Genomic DNA, 23,906 nt, shown 5'->3' on the forward strand with positions numbered 1-23,906 from the left:
GCCCACTAGGTGACATGGCTTGGCCCCTCCCTGTCAGCCTCGGAAGGAGACCACACTGCTTCCCTACAAGATGGTTCTGCAGCCTCTTGAAATGACGCCTCTTTGGAACTAAACAGCAACCAGCCGAGGCACAGCACCAGCTGAGCACTAGTGAGCAACTGGTGCCCCACTGCTCACACTCTGACTGGCCATCCCCCAGTGTCACCCAGCCAGGTCTCTATAATAAATGCAAAGCCTTCTCAATGATTAAATTGTAGATTAAATCAAGGTCAGTGTAAACTTATTACTCACTGCGTTTTTTGCATTTTTATTTGTGCAGGTAAACTTCTAGGAGCAAGTGGTGCTTCTTGGAAGATTCACAAGGAAACACAGAAAGGTCTCACTGCAACTCACCTACACAGTCCTCTAAGCCTGTAATGCCAGCTACCTGTACCCAGTCAATATAGAAAACTCCCTCCCAGGGCTTGTCTTCACTACAAAATGTTACTATGTTTGAATATGCATGGGGAGAACCAAGTTAGCTAGCACAAGTCTGAACATGACTGTGATCTATGCGGACCAAGAAAAACTGTGTCCACCATGATGTCTGCTAATTGGGATTAGACCTGGAGTTTAATCATGGTCAGCTGCAAGATGAACACAATTTGGTCTGGACTTAATTATAGTTAACCGATGTAATGATCAGTGCAATTGGTCTTAGTCTATATTGCACTGCATGGTCAGCTAACCCTGTGATTGTTCATAACTGGGTTCAAATGTGGGGAAATTCTGTAGCCTAGACCAGGCCTACACTGTCCTGCTGCTTGATGGTTTTATTTTTTGGTGCTCATTACAGCACAGAGAGCATCGGGTCTGGGAGGAAATACACCACTTCTTGAGTTGGAGGCTAGACAAGCTGGCCTAGTTACCCGCACAGCTCTGTCATGGTATCTCAGCCCTGACTCAGAGCTTTCCCTGCTCCCAAAGCCCTAGATTACCCCTACTGCTCCACAAGCTGTCTCTGAGCTGTCTGGCTGATAGGGGGTTGTGGCTACACATGATCCCTCCATGTGCTATTTTGGAGGGCAGTGGTCCCTGCAGCTGACACACTTCACTCCTCTCCTTCTGTTCTTTCTGAACTGGCTGTTGGGTGGGAGATGCCCCCTGATGAGATGTAGATGACAGACCTCCTCCATGCACTGGCTGTTGGGGTTTTTTTTTGTGGGGGGAGGGGGGCGCAATATTCCCTAGTGGGCTGAAGCTGACCAACCTCCCCTCCCTTCCATACTGCCCCATGGCTGCCGGCTAGCTTTCCTTCTTCTTTCTCTCCCCATCCCATGGAGCCGCATCTCCCAGCTGCCCCGACTCACAACTCCTACTGTAAGCAGCACACGAAGGGGGAGTGCAGCAATTCCCTTGTGGTCTGTGCACAGGAGGCTGTTTCCAACAGATACAGGGATCCCTCTCCTTGCAGACACCAGATACCACAAGCACTCACGGAAAATCACACTCCAACTACTGTGTAGACATAGCCTAAGGTTCAAAGACACCAGGTTCCAACCCAGGGGACAGGCAGGCAGTAGGGCACAGAAAGCTCCCTCCAGCATGACATCCACTCTCTCCTTCCCTAGCACAGCGCTTTCTGATTCTTTCTAGGAATGAGGGGGAGGGGTTTAGCAGCTCTATGGTTTAACCCTGTAAACTCAGAGGGAGTAAAGGTAAAATCATAACTGGTTAATGGTCCCAGACCAGGATTCATGTTAAGAGAGTATTAGTTTTCTGTCCATCACACAACAAGAAGTTCTTTTTCAAATATATAGGCTACCCATAACAGTGAAGAGGGTTAACATTAAGGACACAGTCATTTGTGGGAGATAAGCAGCACAGAAAGGCTCCTTAGCAGATGTGATTTTCAGTGATCACTCAGTGGTTGAGGTGCTTGCAAGAGTTCAGATGTATTGTGTCCAGTTCCAATGGGCTGTACACATAGCAACAAGATGTGCACAGCACCCAATACCATTATGCTGTGGCAAGGCCCAGCCATTAAAGGATTCTGAAAGAATCACTAGAATCAATCTTGTTCTTTTGGTGACTATTTTAAATACTTTTAAAATATGTTTATTGTTTTAAAGTCATAGATTTGTAGAGATTGGTTCATTAGAAAATAAAAGGGTTTTTTTTCCCTTCATGAATAAAATGATACAAAATACAGTGAACTTATCTTTTTCCAAACAGTAAGATACAAGAGACAATATTCTACATCCATTTAATATATCCACATTTAAATTTGTAGAGAAGAAAAGACGACACCATATGAAAAGTAAGAAAAGAAAAAAGAAAAAGGCTGGAAAAGCATTTCCCTCATAAGTATGATTTATCACATGGGTCTGCAGTTTATCATGTGGCTCTCACTGCCACATGTGGTGTCTGTACAGCTACATAATTAAATAATTTATTTCCCACCAAGGCTAGCATTGCTGTAGAAATGTACGTTTGAGGTTTTGAAAGCTTCTGTTTAAAAATACAGGAAGGTTCCACATTAGCTCTTATTTGTATTAATGTTACTGAGTTGCAGTTATTCCGATAGAGAAAAGAATGAGTTGATTAAAGAAAGAGAACATAATCTGAAATACACAAACGACACTAGCAGGGAAATACATATAAGAAGAAAGAGAATCTATCTGAAATGTAAAGACAATAAGCCATGGATGTTCATTTCAGAGTTTCACTATAAACAACAGGTGCCAGATGTGCTCACATAATACTAAAGGACAGGAAATACCTTTTCAACACTCATTGCTCTAAATCATAGAATTGATTGAGTATGGTAAAACAGAGATTGCAAGTCAATGTATAACTTGGTGTTAGATGTGTCAGACAAATATAAGAACTGATAAGCAGGGGAATGTCCATTACTAGTCTTACACTGAGATTGTATGGTCTTTAGTGTGTAAAAATAATGGGATCAAATTCAGAAAAGGAAAACTAAAGGTGAATCATGCCTCTGGGACATCTACACCAAGATGAGACAAAACACAAGAAAAATGACCTGTGGGAAACCTTTAGCATAGACATGGACCTGATGATCGAGAGGCCTCGTCCATATCCTAAACGTAATTTCTTAAAAGGGTATTTTTACATGAATGATCCATTGGTTTATCATTACCAGTTAAGGTGCAGTACCTTATTTTTTCCAATTTGGCCCTATGATTGACACATTCAATGGTAGATTAGGAGATGATTACAAACAGCAGCTCCTTTAAGAACTGTTTGTTTAGATTCACATCAAAAGACTTGTGTGTGTTTAGAGGCTGACATTCAGCTGGTCATTCCCATAGATTTCCCCAGGGAATAAATCCACTATTCCTTACTGAATCAGATACATTTTGGTTTCTCTCTATTATTTCCACAGATAAATAATGAAGAAATTGTAGAAGAAAATCAAAGACCCAGAAAGAATTTGTTCTCAAGATTTTTATGTTCTTGTTCTCTAGATTTTTGTGAAAGTTCTGGGATCCACTGATTCTTCTTCTTGGGATGTTTTCGGCAATCTCTCTCATAACATTGATGGGGAATTTCTGCATGACTGCACTAATAAAGACTAATTCTCAACTGTGGAACTGAGTGCCCATCATTTCACTGAAGGGGAAATGTTGTTTTAAATGTAGCTATTTTAACCACTTCCCTGCTCTGTGCAGATCTCTGCTAACCCTGGCAATTCTGTGTTCCGAGTGGTTTCTCTGTGCTGACAGGATAACAAGCCCAATGTTCAAAGAGCTTCAAAATATCTGCTTCTCAATCGCTAACAGAAAAACATTGAAGTACTGAACTCTGCAAAGTAGTGGTGACTGAATTTATTAAGTTGGTTACCCACTATTCTAAGAGTTGGAGTACTCAGTCAGCTTGCTCTGAAATACCACAAGCATTTCTCTAATCAAACACACTCACCCTCTGAAGGCACAGCTGAATACCCCAGGGTTACTTTCTCTCCTTTGCCTTCATGCTATTTAAATGTCTCCCTTTATCTTGAAGTGTCTTCAGAATTTCACTCCTCTTGTCCTGCACGTTAGTGATATAACTACGCAGTTTCTCCCCCTCTTCCAAAGCTTCTCTCTTTCTCATCTCTCTCTCTCTCTGAACTCTATCATGTGAGGTGCTGAGCTGAAGTCAACAGGAATCAAGGGTGCTCAGCATCTGTTATAATCAGGCCCGGAGATATTTTATAATGTAAGCCTGCCGCTTTTTGGCTCACCCCCCTTATCTTTTCCTTCAGTTTTCCAATTGTATCATCTTTCTCTCGTCTTTTAGTATCTGTGAATTACCTATGTAGGTCCTGAACCTGCAACAGAATTTTGGCTTCTGTTTTTCAGGATTTATTAATTTCATTTTTGGGGTTTATTTTTAGCACTTTGAGTTTAATGTAGATGTCGGAAAAAAACAGGTATTCAGGGTTCCCTCTTTTTATATACTGCAATGAGTGTGTGACAGAGGACGCTACTCACTGCTGGATGGCACAATTTTGTAATGGTTCTGGGGATGAGCTCTCCCACACTGACATCACTTCTGGCAGTCACATTCTGTCTCTTCCTCTCTCTCATTCCAGGAACCGCAGCCTCCTCTTTGACTCGAGCCTCCAACCTGGTCACTACATTGATTCCCCTTTCGGGAGAGAATCAAAGTCTCTTCTCACCAGCAGTCTCAGGTAACCTTCCCATTCACTGTCCAAGGTGCCATTCCCTCAGTGCTGGTTGGGGAACATGAGCCTGCCCTCTACTCCGGGTTCCAGTTCAGGGACCCTCTAGTCAGCAACCAAGGTCTGTTCCCTCCTGAACCTTGCTGTCTTTCCCTGAGCCGTTTCCATATCTTCTGGCTCTTCCAACTCCTCTGGGTTTGTCCACCGCAAATCTCACCTTCCAGGGAGTAACCATATGCTACCTGTCTCGTTAGCCTCAACCACGCCTCCCTTCTCCCAGGGAGTGACTGTGGACTATTTCCCTGCAGCCCCTTTCTGTTGCCAGCTTCCTGGCTTTATAAACCTGGCCACACTCCTCCAGCTGGACTTCATCAGCCACTTAGGCCTTAGCACTCCCTAGCTTTCCTCCAGGTGCAGCCTATAGGTTAATTGGCCTAATTTACCCATTCAGGCCTTATCTGGAGTGGACATCCCATTACAGAGTGTCAAAAGAGATGTTTCTCAAATGCTGAAGCACTAACTACAGATTTACACTTCAGAAGAAAAAATAGCATCTGGCTCCATAAAGAGAGAGGGGTCCCCTGGGTTAGGCTGAAAAGGAATTAAGGATGCAGAACATTGACACTCATCTGGCTGAAAGAAAGAAAGAAAGAAAAAAAAAAAGGCTAGCTTGACTGTAAACTGCACTATCATGGACCTGATGCAGGAAAGCTGAGAGCTACAATACCAACCATTTATTAAGTAATAGCACAGAGAGAACTGGGTAGAGACTAATAGGCAATAGCAGCTCCTCTACCTTTCCAAAGGGAGCGAATAACAGCACCTCCTTTCCTTTTGATCCAAATAGATAATGTCACAGTGAGGGTTCACACGTCTTAGCTCCTCAGAGGAAAGGGGAAGGAGACAACCACAGAGAAGATCACCCCAAGGGAACTAACGTCTGAAAAACACAGATCAGGTCACAAACCAGTAACTAGAAGCTCTCTGGTTACTCTTAGGCTCTGCAGAGAAGAATTTATCACTCTCTCTCTGTGTAGATATTAGCTCTGTTGGGATATTTTGGAGAAGGAAGGAGGCAACACCAATCTAGACCTTTTGGGAACAGAGGGAAAGGCACTACTAAACAGGGTGCTAAATCTCTTCTTTATGCAGCAGCTGACATTTCAGGTGTTGGCTTTAGAATTATGGCATTCAGGCATCACAGATGTCTGCCTCCTTTCATTTTGTAAAGCTCCCTGCACTCATAAGAGGGGATCATCCCCACAGGGGCAAGGATCAGAGCACCAAACCTACAACACAGCACTAACTTAGTCACTATATCACAGATTGGTAGTTGAATATCTCCTAATGGCTGTTCTATTAGCACCCATGAAGCACTGGGAGTACTACGTGTTAACATTATTGCTGCAAGAGGCTTTGGAAATTGATCCTATCCCTTGGCTGAATTCCAAAGCCAGCTCTAGCCATTTCTTAACACCATGGTGAACACCCATGCTGGATGTAAATGATGTGGTCTAAATTAGCAGTTACCACTCAAGAAAGATCTTGGGAGTCATTGTGGATAGTTCTCTGAAAATATCTACTCAATGTGCAGCAGCAGTCAAAAAAGTTAACAATGTTGAGAATCATTAGGAAACAGATAGATAAGACAGAAAATATATTGCCTCTTTATAAATCCATGGTACACCCACATGTTGAATACTGCATGCATATCTCATTGCCCCATCTCAGAAAAGATGTATTGGAATTCGAAAAGGTACAGAAAGGGGCAACAAAAATGATTAGGGGTATGGAAAAGCTTCCATATGAGGAGAGATTAATAAGACTGGGACTTTTCAACTGGAAAAAGATGACTAAGGGGGGATATGATAGAAGTCTATAAAATCATGACTGGTGTGGAGAAAGTAAATAAGGAAATGTTATTTACTCCTTCTCATAATACAAGAACTAGGGGTCACCAAATGAAACTAATAGGCAGCAAGTTTAAAATGAAGTGTTTCTTCACACAACACACAGTCAACTCCTTGCCAGAGGATGTTGTGAAGACCAAAGACTATAATTCCAAAGGGATTGCCTATAATAGACTATAATGGGATTCAAAAAAGAACTAAATAAGTTCATGGAGGATAGGTTCATCAATGGCTATTAGCCAGGATAGACAGGGCTTGCTCTTTGCCAGAACATGGAATGGGTGATAGAACGGATCACTTGATGATTACCAGTTCTGTTTGTTCCCTCTGAAGCACCTGGCATTGGCTACTGTTGGATGACAGCATAATGGGCTAGATGGATCATTGGTCTGACCTAGTATAGCTGCTCTTATGTGCATGATACCTTTGGATAGAAGTATGGATGCTGAAGTATACACAGTTACATCCAGGAACTCGTTAGCACTTAGTTTGAGCTTGGTATATCACAGTATAATAAGGCATTGCACATGATCAGTACGTTCTTCCAACTGCCAGTTTTATTTTTGTTTAAGTTATCCCTTTACACAGTGATTTGGTTTGAGTACAGAGACAACTGTGTAAAATCTTTCAAATGATTAATTCCAAAAGGGTGGAGAGGCACTGTACTATTTAGCTCACACGCTGCTACTCAGCATATGCCCGTTTTAAGCAGCAGAGTACATCAGTGTAAGTATGTTTAAATATTACACTTTCTTCTGCTGAAGTGTTTTCTTCTACTGAACACAAAATAACAATCTTGTCATACTTTGACAGTTGCTACAAGAGTAGAAGGATTCTGTTTGCCCAGCAAAGGAAGAGGAGCTAACTTCTGCTGCTCTTAGATACACCAGTGCAAATCCAGAGTAACTCTACTGAAATGGAATTACTGTAGATTTACATAGATGAGAGACAGGAAAATCAGGTTCAGTGTGGTGAATCAGCAAATGCAGCCCTAACAGGTACTCACTCTTGTTCAGAAAATTGTTACAACTCAATTCACTTTCAATGAGTGATTTAAAAAAAAAATCAAACTCACAACAAGAAAAGAAGAGGTTTAAAACTTGTTAGCCAACTGGGAACAGGATTATTTACTCTTCTGAATGTTGGCCTTGTTTTCCTCCAAGACGTGCAGGAAAGGCTGGACGGACTCTGAGCAGTTAAAGGGCAGATTTATGTATGGGATGAGCTAACTGGAATCTAAGGTTTTTCCACCTCTAACTCAAAGAGAATGGAAAGGGAAAGATCTAAAGATGATCAGGCACCCTCCTTTAAGATTAAGGGATTTAAAAAAAGACCCAAACGACTCTCTCTCTTCCTCCACTGGAGAGTTCCTAAGGCAAAGAGAAAAAGGTTTGTATAGAATCTGGTCACAGCTCTTCCATTTTTGAACACTATGAATATCAGTGAGTAAACAAGATTGTATTAATCGCTCTTAGGCCATTCCCTTTTTCCATCAAATTCAAATTCTGATAAAATTTCTGAGCCTTTACTCTGGTTTATTTATGAGTTTTAAACAGGTATGGGGCAAGCAGCACATTTTAAAAAAACCTGGTGTGTGCTACATTGGGTAAATAAATAAGCTTTAAAAAGTTAGATTTATTTATATATATATATACACACACACACACATCACCCAAATTAAATCCAAACCTTGCATGAGGGCTGTCCTTTCAACCAGTAAAGGAGGGGCCCTATTTTACAGAAAGCAAAATAGCCACAGCTGACTGCCCCAATAATATCCGTTTGGTCAGAAGAGGCTGAGAGGAGAAATTAGTGAGAGTAAGAGAAAGAAATACAAACTAGATTATAACATAGATGTAGCCATAACATTTCTACACACAATTCTGCATGTCATCTCTGCATGGCACTATTACGGGGCATCACCTGCTGGAATCTCATAACATGTAGAGCCCAATTCTCTATTATCCACGCTCTGCAGTTCTCTCATTCTTCTCCTGCATCTCTCTCTCTTCCTTCTCTATTCATCTTTTCCCCCACAATGCCTCTCCTGTTTTTCCAGATCAGCTTTAGATGCAAGTGGTCCAGTTAGGGTAGTATAATTAAAAAGGGAGATGAGCTCTCGATCATGACTATTTCCACAACCAAATAAAAGGATTTCCGTTTTAAAAAAATTGTACAATAAAAGCCTGTATTCTGGCAAGAGAAAGCTGTTCAGGTTTGGTAATTTGGCCCAGAGGCCTTTGTCTTCAAAACCTGCCAACCACTAACACTCAACTGGCAAGAAGCACGCAGTACATGGAGCAGGTACCCGACCAAAAGAAGAAAAGTATGGGGGTATGACTGGGAAGAGGTCTATAACATTGAAACAAAATACTGTGAACAGCAACTGGCCATTAATGAAGCAACCCCTTTATGCTACACGGTATGCTTTCAAGAGCGTGAATTCCTTCCTGTTGGTACGAGCTGCCCAAATGAAGAGGGCAGCAGCCATAAACTGTAAAGGAGCTGAGACACAAGCCAGGCAGAAGGACCAGCCAAATTCACCCTGCACCTCCTTAGGTGGGGACAGCTTCTTGTGGAGTAGCTCAATTCCAGCTACGTAGCAGCTGACTGAGCCCAGTGTGCACAGACCTGGGGAATGAACAGTACAGGACAATCAGCTCACAGCACAGATGCCCTGGCTGACATTGTCAGGGAAGTCACACTGTCGGGAGAGGGTTGGAGTATGTAACAGGACCCACCTGCAAGGAAATGTAGGACTCCTACGGCAATGGCAGGGTAGAGGCTGCGACAGGCACAAGCACAAAGGCCAATCAATGCCCCAAAGCACATCAGGCCTAGGCTGACAAAGGGCAGGAGGAACTGAAAACGCCAAAGATCTGTATATGAGACAAAGAGAGAGAGATGCACACACAACCCCACAGGTATGTTAAAGACATGTCAGTGTCTGACATTCTCCCTCCCCATCTATGTTCATCCCCATACACTACTCCATTAGGGACCTCCAACCTTAGCTAGGAAGTACCACTGCCTCCTGTGAGAAGTGAGGGAGGAACTTTAATCTGTGTTCATGTACTGAGCTTTCCCACAACACAGCTCTCTGAATTAACCCTTTCCTAAAGTAAAGAAACAAAGCGCCTACCCTCGCTTTCAAATCATCATTATTAATACCCAGGGTTATTACATGACGCATTAGCTGAGATGGGCAGAAGAGTTACTTTTCTCACTAGTGACTGCATCTGGAAGTGAAAATGGCCTCTCTTTTCCTTTCCAGCCCCCTTTATCCCACACATCTACCTGCCAGAGATGAAAGGCACTTACAGGTCCGGTTCAGGTCACTGCCACTATTGTGGTTCCCGGGCTCCAAGTACTTCTCCACAAACTGATCGGAAAGGGAAAAACTGATGCAGTTTCTGACCATATCAGTTTCTGGGGGGCAAAAAACAAACAAACAAAAACAATAATCACTGTTGGTTTTGTTCCTTATTTTCATTTACCAACCCCGCCCCTACCCACTATCTGCCTTCTTTTTTTTTTTTTTAAACATGAGAAATCCTTCTAACTCTAGTTTTAGGGTGAGAACAGCTCTCAGAAGTAATCTTTACAGAGACTAGCCACTCCCCCTTATCCCACTGCTTCCTGGATCAATTCACATCACATATTTACAGTCAGTGCAGTAAATAACTCCTTCACAATTCAGCACTCATTTCTTTCCTGATTTAAGAGCACTATGTCCCCTTGTCAGAAGGATAAACAACTCTGTCACACTCTGAATCAGAGGCTCATTTTAATGAGTCTCATCATTAGGAGTTGTAATAGTAAACTGAGCTTACTAGAGATTAAGTATTGCATCAGACAGTAATATTGAAAAATTGTGCTTGCAAGTTTTCTGCCAAGCTAGCTTCATATCCAACTGCCTCATCCCTTGATGAGACCTCAGGAAGATAGTAGTGCTGGTTGAAAATAAAGTATCTAATATGTGGGTGCTGACCAAATTATTAAAGTCACTATCTTAGAATTTGAATATGATAACTGCTTTGATCTAAGTCAATAAACAGACTTGGCCAAAAAGTATTTTTAGAACAGAATGGAAAAGAAATTGCAAGATGCTGCTTGCATATCTACAGTTGTAGAAAAACAGAATATTGTATTTTGAGAGAGACTGTGATCTGTGATAAATACTCTCATAGAAAGGGTATAACTGGCTCCCCATGGGCAGTTAACAACTTTGGCTCTTCCTCAACTTCTGAGTGCTTAACTATGCAACCATAACTTTTTCCTTTATACTGATATTCCATTAACATAAATGTGTTGTGCATTTATTTCAGTGTGTGATATAAAATTAAAATATGCAGCACCTCCAGACAATCTAGAGAGGTCTGCACCAGCACTTACTGAAGTAACAGATTGGAGTAAGTGTGATGCATGATACCCAAATATTGTATGGTCAACACTCTTTATTCTTTAAATCAGACTTCTAAATAAAGTAGCTGTGTTTACCGCAATGTGCAGAGCTCAATGCCTTGTTAAACGTTTCATTGACCACAAGTGCACTTTTTAAAAACACTTCTACTTCTGTTATTTCTAAAACAAATTTCTTTAAACATGTCATGGTGTTTATTCTCAATGAAAATGTAAGTTCATGGCCACTCTGAAGTTCTAAAAGATGCTTTTGAGATTGGCTGGTTGTAATTTTTAAAAAAAATATCCTTAATTAAAAACAGGGCTTCACTGAAAATGATTCCATGGGAAAATAAGACAATTTTTCATTTTTCAAAATAAACAGTTTCTAAATGAAAAATTTCAAGAACACAGAATTTCTCAGTGTAGTCATAATTTTTCATTTAGAAATTGTGAGAAAATGTCCAGCCCTGCTCTCTCTATTCACGCTGTTTTCCTCTAAAAAACTGGGGAAAACAGTAAAAAAAAGTTACTTTAAAAATGTGTTAGAAACAATAACACTTTCACTTTTGAAAGTAGTATTTACTCTCACTTTAACTCTCTCTAAGTGACATTTTTCCCAGTTGGAAAATAAAGTACAGAAAAAACCAAATTACACTGGATTAACCTTAAGAGGAAACTGAGGCTTGCTATACACTACCAACTTATGTTGGTATAAAATCCACACCCCTCAGCAACGCAGTTATATCAACTTAACCCCCCATGTAGACAGCGCTATGTCGACAGGAGAGCTTCTCCCACCAACATAGCTACCATACCATCTCTCAAGGAGGTGGAATATCTACACTGATGGGAGAAGCTCTCCCGTTGGCATAGGTAGCATCAGTGCAGCGCTATAAGTATAGACAAACCCTTAACATATCAAATCTTGGCTCTCTAACGCACACTGGTAGCTACATTATCTTTTGCATCTTTAAAACTTTATAATTGCCCTAATTGTTTAACAACCAGAGAAGCTTTCTGGAAAAGTGAAGTGGCATAGATTCATTTTGAGGAAATGTGTGTTTGATATCCAGCCCTTAAATTGCAGCTTAAGGCAGGAAGGAATAGGGAAGATGGGGGGAAATGATATTTGGAGGATGGACTGGTTTACCTGGTGAGCTGTACCAGTGAGAGTTTTTGGGCACAGTGATACATCTCCTCCACAATCCAACCGTGCCATTGTACCGGAAGAGTGCATCTGTATAAATCTTCTCATCTTCCTCACTGATGAAGTCATCCCAAATACCCTTGCCAAGTTCGCTGGCATTTTCGGCTGGTGATGGGCTGTGGTACTCATACCAGAAATCTGTGCCGATTGAGGCCGCCATATAGATAGTGGAAATGAGGCTGAGCACACAGGCAATTACTAGAGCTGTAGCAAAGCGGTTATCCATCATGGCGTCTCAACTGCTGGAAAAAAAAGTGTGAGAAACACAAAGGATCAATTCATAATAATAGTAACCCCCTTCCCCCCTGAGACCAAGAACAAGGTTGACCCTGCTGGGATAAAACTTCTCCCTTTATCCTTTGACCAGTCCCTCTCCAGATGCATTATAACATCTCTTCCTTTTCTTGTGCAACATGCAGCAATGAAGGAGCAATGTTTCCTTCCAAATCCTGAGCCTTTAGCTGATTATAAATGGCCAAAGCGTTCAGTGAATATTTAAGATGAAATGTTAACCAAGGTCCCTTCTACCACAGTAATTCTACTGCATTTGTCTGCCTGCCCATTACAGTGCCCACACCCAACGCATCTTCATTTGCAAGAGATAGCTTCTCATGCTCAATTACCACAGGTATATTCATTTACATAAGAGAAGCAGTCATGCTTCTAGCCCCAGGCAAGACTCAGTAGGGCTAGGAAGCAGAGACAATAAAATAACTGCTTGGGACAGAACACAAGGAGTAGGAAAATGGACAGTTTTAAATATTTATGCCATACCATAAAATCCTTTATAAAGTGTCAGTTATGCACCAAAGCATATAGAAAGTGCTTTAAATTGAGATTTAAAGATGGGAAGTAACCAAGGGTATGTCTATACTGCAATTAGACACCCATGGCTGGCCCATGCCAGCTGACTCAGGCTAAGGGGCTGTTTAAATCTGGTGTAGATGTTCAGACTAGGGCTGTAGCCTGGGCTCTAGGACTTCATGAGGTGGGAGGGTCCCAGCGCTCGGACTGCAGCCCAAGCGTCTACACTGCAATTAAACAGCCTCTTAGCCCAAGCCCCGTGAGCCAGAGCCAGCTGACACCTGACACGGGCCAGCCATGGGTGTCTAACTGAAACGTAGACACACCCTCAGTGGATGGGAGGGTGGAGGGAATTATAAAGATTTATAAAGCTTAGTAGCAATGTCTCACACTTTTCCCTTTTGTCCACAAGAATCTAAAATTGCTTTGCAAAGGGTGTATTTTGGTAGCACTGAGTCTGTCAGTGTAGCTGGTTCTATGCAATCTGAGTAGTGACAAGTGAATTTAGAGTCTAAAAAAGAATGATGGACACAAAGCATTACCACACAGCAGCATACGGACATGAAGCTGGAATGCTTTGTCAAATATTTTTTGGTTTTATTAACATAGGTAAGGGAGGGAGATCAATGTACATTGATTCAACAAGAAGAGGAGGAGGAGTGAAAGAATGCCCAAAGTATGAAATGGGTGAAGGAGATACAGCACACAGGAAAAAAGCTGTTTGCAAAGCAGCAGGTGACGAAAGAGGTGAGGAGGTGATAAAGGATGGAGTGAAAACTTTCAGCAAAAAGTAGCTTATATTTTATATAGAAGAAAAGCAAAAGTCATCACAGAGAATTAAAAAAAAGGAAAATCACATTTAGAGCAACAAGAAAGGAAGATAGGAGGATAGGAGAGATGGGAGCTTGGAAAGCCAAAGAGAAGGTGGATAGAATAGTCCAGCTGAATTATTCCAACGCTGGGGTGGAACCAGCAGCACACCTTAGCAGGGTTCTCAGTGAATTGTTGAAGAATAATGTATCTAACTGAGATAGGGGGAATGCAAATACCCAACTGAAATTTGCTCAGGACATTACGGAAAAACATCTTGGGTACTGATCGGGGCCTTGGTTTTACTCCTATAAACAAAACACATAATCAGAGAATGGCTGCACTGCACCTTTGGTATCTACATCCAGGAAAATAGCACTCACTCAGAGAGAATTTAATTTAAGACAGAAAATACTTTGAAAAAACTCAAATTAGCACTGACTCCACTCCCAATTATTAAACTTCTCATTTCCTCTATTGCACTAAAATCAGAATGCCTCTGTCACAGCAGCAAATTTACACAAAACATGCTTCTTTTCAGAAGTGATGGAGGAAAATCCCAGAATGCCCTATTTACCCATTTTTACTTTCATCAGAAGTCCTGCAATGTGGTGATCCTCCTTGAGCTTCTGTAAACTACCACTTACTTCCGTATAATTTATATTGCTCAGGGGTGTGAGTAATTCACACCCTTGAGAGACTAAAGTTATACTGATTTAAGCGCCGGTGTATACAGCGCTATATTGCTGGGTGAGCTTCTCCTGCTGACATAGCTAGTGTCTCTCATGGAAATGAATTATTATGCCGACGTGAGAGCTCTCTCCCGTCAGCATAGAGCGTCTTCACCAGACGCACTAAAGCTGCAGTGATGCGGCATATAGCGCTTCTAGCATAGACTGGCCCCCTGTGTATCAGGATGAAAACAGGGCACTGTTTTTAAGGCTCATATGGGGTGGAGGTTGTTGGAAAGTAACAAAATTCTGCCCCTGAACTGCCCTGGGATCACTGGAACCGAGTTCGTTGTGCATTTTATTTGTTTTTTGTAAGAAGCAGAAAAATTAAGTGCAAATTTTCCATCTGCTCTAAAGGCTCCATTCATTCAGCTTTCTCTTAAAAACACGATTAGTTCACAAATAATGATCTCTTTAGAGGGACATAAATAAGGTAATTTAAGCCTAATGTTTGACTTTATTAAAATAACTAGCCTTATAAAATTGTTAATTAAAAAAAAAAAAAAAAATCAACAAACGACATTTGCTTGAATGCAAAAATTCCTGTCTGTAGTACTAACCAACACACCACCAAGCTCACACCCAGGAAGCAGGACTGGCCAGTCCAGTTTCACTGACCAAGATACACCAACCATATAAACAAATGGATGAAGAATTCATTGAGCTGCTCAAACTCTGTCCTTTGTGATGATTTCTCAGCTAACCAGCGATGCGATGAATAATGTTCTGAAGATTAACAAAAGGAGAGAATATGACTTTTAAGCAGACAGGGTCCCTTAGCTCACACATGCTGTTCGCAGGGAGGACGGGGGTGCAGACAGGGGTCTTTTCATGACATCGAGTTGTCCTCTTCCAGCTGGGGGGAGGTGACCAGCCTCTGAGACAGGGAGACTGGGGGGATTGGAGATGGGGTGTGATTTGAGATGAGGGCGGGGGAAAAATGATAAGGGAATAAAAACCAATAAGGCACAAAATCATCAGAAGGGGGGGGGGACCATCATCTCCCCTAGTGCACTCCCCCGCCCCGCCCCCACTCTACAGTCCCCCCCGCGCACTCTCCCCTCCCCCACTCTACAGTCCCGTCTCCGCCCCACCCCCACTTACCTCCTCCTCCCCGCGAGCGTCCCCCGCCAAGTGCTCCCAACTACCCACAGCCCCTCCCCGCCGGGCCGGGCCGGGCCGGGCCCTCCCCGCACTCACCTTCCACCCCCTTCGCTCCCCCCTTCCGGACTCCGCGGCGCCGTTTCCGTCTCTCACCCCCGCACCACGCGAGGAATGGGGAGGGGGTTGGAGAAGTCCGGCGGAGACAGACGCACGCGCTCATCCCTCAACCGCCGCCGCGCAGGGCACGCTGGGACTTGTAGTTAGTGCGGTGCCCCGCTGGCTCCTCCTCGGCGCTCGCGGTATCCTCCGCGCGGGGCATCCTGGGGCATGTGGTTCGTTCCCGCGGAGGGTTGTTCGCAGCGCATGCTGGGAGTTGTAGTCTGTGACTGGCTGGACAAGGCGCCTAGGTGGTGGTGGGACAGGGAGCAGCCCTGTGGCAGGGCAGGGTCACAGGCAGCTACATTGGGCCTGGGCAACCCAGAGCCAGGACCTTGTAACGTATTTGGCACCCAGCCTGGCCGGGTCTCCTCACCCCTGAGGAAAGAAAGCCAGCCTTTGCCAGCTGGGGTGCAGTTCCCCCAGTGGGGCCGGAGCTGGTCGCCTGCAGCTCACCAGTCAGGGCACCACTTTCATGAGCTTGCTGTACAAATCGTGACTTAAAACAATCGTTGGTAAACATTCCTTAGATGACGTAAGTGGGTCGCGTCTCCCAGATTTTCCCTGCCCCACGGAGGGCGAGATCCGTACATTGCTTTTCAAATGCGAGCCGAGATTCTCACATGATGCCCCGACTGCATGAACTGGGGGGGCTCTAAGGAAAATAACAAAGAGTGTGAGTCCAGCAATAAAAATCACTAGTGTTGGCAACAATTACCACCCCGGACATAAACAGCCCATAAAACAGCATTTCAGGTATCCTAACCTGGCACCAAACATAGAAAATGACCCCTCTCAGCTGTGATGGTTCCCGGAAGCGGCACTGTCACCTGCTCATAGCAGAACTTGATGCAGGATGTTAGCCACAAGGTGATGTGCTGAGTGGAGACAGGTGAGCCTTTCATCTAGTCAGCCACTGTGATGAAGAGCTGCATGGATCTCCAGAACGGATTCATGTGCTCGCTGTAGAAAGTCAGGGCCCATCTCACGTCCAGCGAATGCCATCTCCTCTCCTCCTCCGAACCGTGAGGTTTGGGAAAAAACACGGGGAGAAAAATATCCTGGTTACAATGAAATTGGGAAACCACCTTGGGCAGAAAGGCTGGGTGCGGCCTCAACTGAACCTCATCTTTATAAAATACCATATAGGGAGGCTCTGAGGTCAGTGCCCTAAATCTCGGAGACCCTCCTTGCAGAGGTAATGGCCACCAGGAAGGCCATCTTCCAGAAGGGCATGAGCAGTGGGCATGAAATCATGGGTTGAAAGGGGGCCCCTGTGTGTTGCGAGAGGACCAGGTTGAGATCCCAGGGAGGTTCCGGGTCACGGACCTGCGGATAGAGCCTCTCCACCCCTTTGAGGACCCTAATTGACATCAGGTGGGGAAACAGCGATCTCCCCTCTAGCGGCTGATGGAAGGCCGAAATAGCCACTAGGTGAACCTTCAAGGAGTCCACCATCAGTCTCTGGAGCTTTAGCTGAATCAAATACTCCAGGATCGCCTGTGTAGGTGAGAGGCTAGGCAGGATACCCCAGGACTCCGCCCAACAGTAAACCATCTCCACTTAGCCCGATACATGACCTGCGTAGAAGGCTTCCTGCTGCCAAGTAGGACTTGCTGGACCTGTGCCGAGCAGGCTCGCTTGCCTTCAGTCAGCCACAGAGCCTCCACGCTGTGAGGTGCAGGGAGTCCAGGTTCGGGTTGTTACCAGACTTCCCCTTCACCTTGGGGTGTGCTCATTTATTAGGGTTACCTTCCTGGAAGGGTGGGAGGCGTGATTCTATTAATGTACTGCTTGTGTTACTTGGGGTGTGTGATTCTATTAATGTACTGTTTGTGTTACTTGTGTGTTCATACGGCTACAAGTCCCCTTCCAATGGAGCTATCCTGCACGACCTAAGGTTTTCAGGGCTGGGTTCCTCCAGCCCCAGAGTCAAATAAACCCCCCACAGATACACATACACATTCCAGATTAACCAAGTGCGTCTGAGCGGACCGGGCTATCAGCACTCTCAGCTGACCCCTTATATGTCCCTGAACTCATCAGGCTGGGTGACACAGCACTTTCAGTGGCCACCCTTATATGCCCCTTTGGACCACACCATAATAGAGCACACTTCTGGGCAGGCTGGGTCTAAACAGCACTTTTCGGCTAACCCCCTTATATGCCCCTGGACTCAATCAGGCTGGGTCAAACAGCACTTTCAGCTGCCACCCTTATATGCCCCTGGACTCCGTAGGCTAGGCAGAGCAGCACTTCTCAGCTGCCTCCCTCCTCACTCTACAATTATTCTAGCAGTAACCCCCTTGATGAGCAAACCCCATAGGAATTTTGGGCACTCCAGGGATCTTTGGCTTAGGTAAAAGAAGTGTTGCTGCAGAGCAAGATAGGGAAGCCAAGAACACAAAGGAGTAAATGCGGTTTGGAGAGAGAGAGAGGCAACCAACTTGATTATAACAGTTATTTTATTGCCAGGTATATAAAACTTAAGACACTAACAGTGATACCATGTAAGGAGAGAAAAACAATCAAACGCTTACAATACTACACAATTACAGTTGGGGTACTGGAGAAAGCTATCCCATGTTTGATTATAAAAGTAGAAAGTTATGCCTGAACTAAAAGAGAGAGAGAGAGTTGGGGCGGAGGGGGGAGGGAAGATGTGGGGGGTCTCACTCCGTATAGCTCAGAGGTTCCCAGGAGACAGGCTGTTCAGCTTAGGGTCTGGAGTGCTTGAGACAGGCAGAGCTCCCAACACAATCAGTCAAGAAAGAGGGAAGTTCCAGTGGATCTGATGCAGAATTTGGAACCAGGCATCAGAACAGAGGTTTGAACTTGGGTAGGGGTTTTTGTAGACACCAGATTTGTTTATGGGTAAACAATGTCTAAAGGAAGTATCCCGGAGTAGTTTTCTTTATGCTGGACAATAGGAGCTGATGATTCCTGGCTATGGGCCGTGTTCCTTGAGGGAGCTCACAATGCAACCCGGAAGATTCAGTGTTTTGCATATCAATATCTAGAATGGTCTGATAACTGCAGAGCTGGATGTGTGCAGGTGTGGGTTAATTTACATCAAGAGCAGAGATCTCCCATCATGCAGTGCGTCCCTGCTTTGCCAATCACAGAGTTCAGTGCAGTCCCTGCTTTGGAGGTTGGTTCTCCATACGCTATGCTAATTCTTGTTCTATCTTCGATGTAGATGAGGCTTCTGTTCTCCATTCAATGTGCTATTTGAGATGCCTCCTTTTACATCTTTGATGTAGATGAGGCTAGGGGTTGTTGGGAGGGTTTTAGGTGTGTCTTCCACTGCCTTTTCATATTGAGATGCCTTTGGTTTCTAGTTCAAGCCGGGGCTGGGGGGGCGGGGAGGGGGCGGTATTCAAGTGAGCCAGAGAGAGTAGGGGTTTTGTGTCCTGGTTCCCCAAGCACACAGAGCTGCCAGGTAACAGGGAGCCACAGGTGACCGTGGTCCAGGGACAGGAGATCATCTGTCTCCGGAGCTCCATAGAAGGGGTGATCGAGAGGTCCAGCAGCATGCTGAACGAGTGCTGGAGCGGCCAGGCTGGAGCAATTAAGATAATGTGTGCTTTGTCTCTCTTGATCTTTAGCAGGGCTCTGAACAGGGGAGGAATGGGTGGGAATGTGAACATGAGGAGCTCAAGAGGAAAGCGTTGGAGATCAACCCGGCCTCTTGACCACGGAGAGAGCAGAACTGTGGGCACTTCTTGATCAAGGCTGACATGAACAGGTCCACCTGGGGAGAGCCTTACCTCTGGAAGATCATAGACGCCACCTCTGGGTGTAGCAACCAATCGTGATGGGGTAAGAATAACCTGATGAGGTGGTCCACCTTGTCGTTCCTCACCCCTGGAAGGTGAGAGGCTATCACGTGGAAATCGTGCCTCACCACAAAATCCCAGAGCTGGATAGCTTCTCTGCAGAGGGCTGAAGAGCAGGCTCCCTCCTGCCTGTTAATGTAGTACCTGGCCACTGTGTTGTCTGTCAGCACCTGTACCACCCTGCTCACGAGGAAGCAGAGGAACACTGCACGCGAGGCAAATGGCCTGAAGTTCCTTTACACTGATGTGCAGGCACCTCTCCTCTCTCGACCAGATCCCTTGGGTGCCGAGGTTTGCACTGATACGGGCCCCCCAACCTATATCTGAGGCGTCCGATATTAGGGTAACCGAGATTAGCTCCTCGAATGGAACGCCCTTTAACACTGCCCGAGGTGACCTCCACCAGTCTAGGGAGGCTAGGACTGGTGGGGGAACTGTGACCACCCCATCCAGGGGGTGTCTGCTGGGAATGTATACAGAGGCCAGCCATGCTTGAATTGGTCTGAGCTTCAGGCGAGCGAGCCTCAGCACATAGGTGAAGGCCACCATGTGACCTAACAGCTGCAGGCTATGCCTGACTGTTGTCGTAGGGCATTATGGGGAAGTCTCTCCTCCTGCTGCCACAAACCTTCTGGCAGCTTGTGTCTTTGTCCCCAGCTCTCTAGCAGAGGCAGGGCTTTAATAGGCCTGAAGTAGCCTTTGATTGGGCTCAGGTGTTTCTAATTAACCTGCAGTAACCTCTCCCCGGCCTGCAGGGAAAAGGGCCTTTAGCATCCTAGGGCTGACATAAGGTTCTGGCTGCACTTTTCCCCACACTTCTTTTTATACACACACCCCATCTGTGGCCCCACAAAGTCGTGGGACCTCCTCGTCAACCTCCTCCTAGCCTTGACCAAAATGGCCATCTACAAGACTAGGGAGAGGAGGTTGGCGAGGGGGGGAGGAGCTCTGCGACTGTGGGGCCTACTTCTGTTCCCTTGTCCACTCACGCATCTGGGCAGAGTTCCTCTGGGCAGCATCCACTGGCTCCTTTGACACCTTCCGGGAGCAGTAGGCGCTGTCCAGGGTTCTCTGCTCGGTGTCCCGTTCTGGTTTCCTCCGTTTGACCCTGTGCCCCCACGCCCGCTCCTTTTTTCATTCTTTGTTCCACGCAATCAGCTGTGTCCTGGGTCCAGTGACTCCTCCCCCCAGGGGGAGGGGCCTTTACCAGTGGGCAGGCTCGTACCCGCCCACTTCCCGGCTCACAAATAGTATACCCTTTTGTAGCCATCTGACCTGACTTTATCACACGCCCCCTTTCTCAAAAGGTTCCCCAGTTCCTAATAAATCTAAACCCCTTTTCCCTACACCATCCATCCACGCATTGAGACCCTGAAACTCTGCCTGCATAATTGGCTCTGCACATGGAACTGGAAGCATTTCAGAAAATGCTACCATGGAGGTCCTGGATTTCAATCTCTTACCTAGCAGCCTAAATTTGGCCTCCAGGACCTCTCCTATCCTTCCCTATGTCATTGGTACCTACATGTACCACGACCACCAGCTCCTCCCCAGCACTACACATAAGTCTGTCTAGATGTCGCGAGACATCTGCTACCTTCGCACCCAGTAGGCAAGTCACCATGTAGTTCTCCTGGTCATCACAAACCCAGCTATCTATTTCTTCCTAATAACTGGAGTTCCCTCCCACGGAGAGGTAGCTGTGACCCGTCCATGCCTAGTGTAGACCATCCGAAAATGTCAAGGTCAGGGCAAGCTGCAAAAGAAGAGCAGATTCTCCCAGCACTGGTGGGTGACACTGAAGTCAGACTTCCCAACCAGCCACAAACCATGCTTCTGATTCCCCACACTGCTTATCAAGAAGCCAAAATAAAAATATACACAGCCCCCTTTATTGCATGCCAGTCTCTGGCTCCCAATCAGCCACTAGGTCCAGTAAAGAGATAAGTTATTTAAAACTCTATGCTCTTTACCAAAAAGGTTTCTCCTGACCCCAAAGGGTCAGCCACAGTATCAGGTCAATATAAGTTTGGCTCTTACCCAAAATACCATGCTGCCAGCCAATCATTTAGTAACTAAAACTAAAGGTTTATTATAAAAAAAAAGAAAAACTATAAGAGAAATGTTAAAGGATTAAATCAATCAGATACATACAATTGATTTGAAAGTCCATATATATCAGGTTTCTAGTAGAATTGTGGAGTTTGCAGGCTTGTATAGTCCCTCTGGTATACATCCAGTACCGGGATGGGTCTCAGTCCTTTGTTTCACAGCTTCAATTCAGTTCAGTTGTAGATGAGTTGATCCAGAGGTAGGCTGGAGACTAAAGATAGACTAAAGACAAGATGGATGTTGTGCAGCTGCCTTTTATGTCCTTTGGCCTTGGCCATGCTGCTTGTGGAATTTTACAGGAATAAAATGGAGTCCAGAGTCACATGAGTAATTCTTGGTGACTCATCAGGTATACCCCCCAGCTTCTCCCCCGGGACCCCTTGGACCTGTGAATTTCTTAATTAAGTCATTAAGCAGGCTAGTGCTTCAGCCATCCTGTCTGGGATGTCGCCCAGACACAGCACAATTTGAAATACAGATATATCAACCATATCCATAACTTCCATTACACATATAACACATGAACATAAACATTATCATCTTACTTAGCACATTATAGCCTTTTTAACAGTACCTGACATGGCATATCTCACATGAATTACTATGATTTTGACATACTGATGATAAACAACATAATAAATCCCCCCCCCCCCCCCCAAATCCAGCCAGCGTGACACCCTGTTCATGCCCAAGAGGAGGAACTCCTTAGCAGGCACCACAGTGTTTTTAGGGCCAAATTCTGCTTACACAAGGTCTGAATTTGATCTTTATGCTCATTATTTGGTCCCCAAACAGCATGTGAACACACGACACAAACAACTGCATGCTGCAGAGAATCCAGTTTAAGAAGCTCCAGCCATCATGATCCCTCCCCACCCCACCCAGACCCTACGTTAGGATTTGAACACACTTCCCTAGCCAGGCTCTAATGAAGGAACAATGAAATCCCAGAGCACATATACTGCTTTTAAACCGTGTTAATTCTTGAGCATGACTGAGAATCTGTAGCATAAACAGGCCCAAAGGGCCCAGTTGTTTCTGATCCCTGTTCCTGACATTGGAGCAGCCAGAACACAGAAATAATTAAAAGCAGCGATAAGCATGTGGTGCAGCATTTTGTTCCATATCTGGATCAGAACTTTCTCAAAGTTCAGAGGGTATTTGGAGCCACAGATCAGGCTGAGCTCATCATTTTCTAATGGTAGATAGTGCATGATCCGGATGCACCTCTGTCACGTAACTGGATTGCAGGTTGGCTTCAGATATCTGCCTCCCAGCAGAAGTTCACTTGTTTAAAATCTGCCACCCTAAGCAGAAAGTAGGGCTCAGCACTCAAAAGGCTTCCCGCTGATGTTATCAAGCCAGATTTTCAAACAAACCCAGTTCCCATTTGGTGAGTACAGCACCAGTGTAAGATGCAACAACATGGCTGTGGCTTGAGTATGGCTTTGAGGTGTGGATGCTCTAACGGGGCTAGGTTAGCGTGGGTGCCAATCACCTGATCTAACTCTGTGGTGAAGATGTACCCTTCAGCACCTGAGTACATGATCACATGGGATGCTGAGCTCTTTTGAAAATCTGGCCAACAGAGCAGAAAGGAGAAGTGACTAAAGCACAAGCCTGGACATCAGCACACCTAGATTCTGTTCCTGTCCAGTAAAGAGATCAGTTATTTAAAACTCTATGCTCTTTACCAAAAAGGTTCTCCTGACCGCAAAGGGTCAACCACATTACCAGATCAATATGGGTTTGGATCTTACCCAAAATACCACACTGCCAGCCAATCCTTTAGTAACTAAAGCTAAAGGTTTATTATAAAAGGAAAGAATCAAACTATGAGAGAAATGTTAAATGATTAAAACAATCAGATACATACAAATGATTTGAAAGTTCATATATATCAAGTTCCTCGTAGAATTGTATAGTCCCTCTGGTATACATCCAGTACCTGGATGGGTCTCAGTCCTTTGATTCACAGCTTAGTTGTAGATGAGTTGATCCAGAGGTAGGCGAAGACTGACAACTGAAGATAAAATGGATGTGGTGCAGCTGCCTTTTATGTCCCTTGGCCTTTGCCATGCTGCTTGTGGAAATGTACAGAAATAAGATGGAGTCCAGGGTCACATGAGTAAGACATGGTGAGGTGTATCCCTGGCT

At 44.8% G+C, this 23,906-nt stretch overlaps 1 protein-coding gene across 8 annotated transcripts; it reads right to left on the minus strand.

Moving 5' to 3' along the window:
- Positions 1 to 2,229: 2,229 nt before the first annotated feature.
- Positions 2,230 to 15,856, minus strand: CLDND1 (claudin domain containing 1). Of its 8 annotated transcripts, none has more exons than XM_067546077.1 (6): positions 15,739 to 15,856; positions 15,099 to 15,264; positions 12,137 to 12,435; positions 9,904 to 10,011; positions 9,324 to 9,461; positions 2,230 to 9,213 (listed from the first exon to the last, which is right to left on the minus strand). In XM_067546077.1, exons 3-6 carry the CDS (start codon positions 12,420 to 12,422, stop codon positions 8,993 to 8,995), a joined length of 753 nt encoding a protein of 250 aa, XP_067402178.1. In that variant the 5' UTR covers positions 12,423 to 12,435; positions 15,099 to 15,264; positions 15,739 to 15,856; the 3' UTR covers positions 2,230 to 8,992. The 8 variants fall into 8 exon arrangements, with proteins under 8 accessions (XP_067402178.1, XP_067402179.1, XP_067402185.1 ...); XM_067546078.1 differs by lacking the exon at positions 15,739 to 15,856 and adding an exon at positions 15,643 to 15,686; XM_067546084.1 differs by lacking the exon at positions 15,099 to 15,264 and having other exon boundaries at positions 12,137 to 12,432; positions 15,739 to 15,811.
- Between the last annotated feature and the right edge of the window lie 8,050 nt (positions 15,857 to 23,906).

Source organism: Emydura macquarii, unplaced genomic scaffold (genome assembly GCF_026122565.2).
Source record: "Emydura macquarii macquarii isolate MOO-44397 ecotype Brisbane River unplaced genomic scaffold, CSIRO-AGI_Emac_v2 contig_1119, whole genome shotgun sequence".
NCBI lineage: Eukaryota > Metazoa > Chordata > Testudines > Chelidae > Emydura > Emydura macquarii.

Coding starts and splice junctions, on each gene's coding strand:
- CLDND1 (XM_067546077.1), bottom strand. CDS start 12,422: ATGATGGATAACCGCTTTGCTACAGCTCTAGTAATTGCCTGTGTGCTC. Junction 9,462..9,903: donor CAGTGACCTGAACCGGACCT/GTAAGTGCCTTT, acceptor TCTCATATACAG/ATCTTTGGCGTTTTCAGTTC. Junction 9,214..9,323: donor AGTCCTACATTTCCTTGCAG/GTGGGTCCTGTT, acceptor TTCATTCCCCAG/GTCTGTGCACACTGGGCTCA.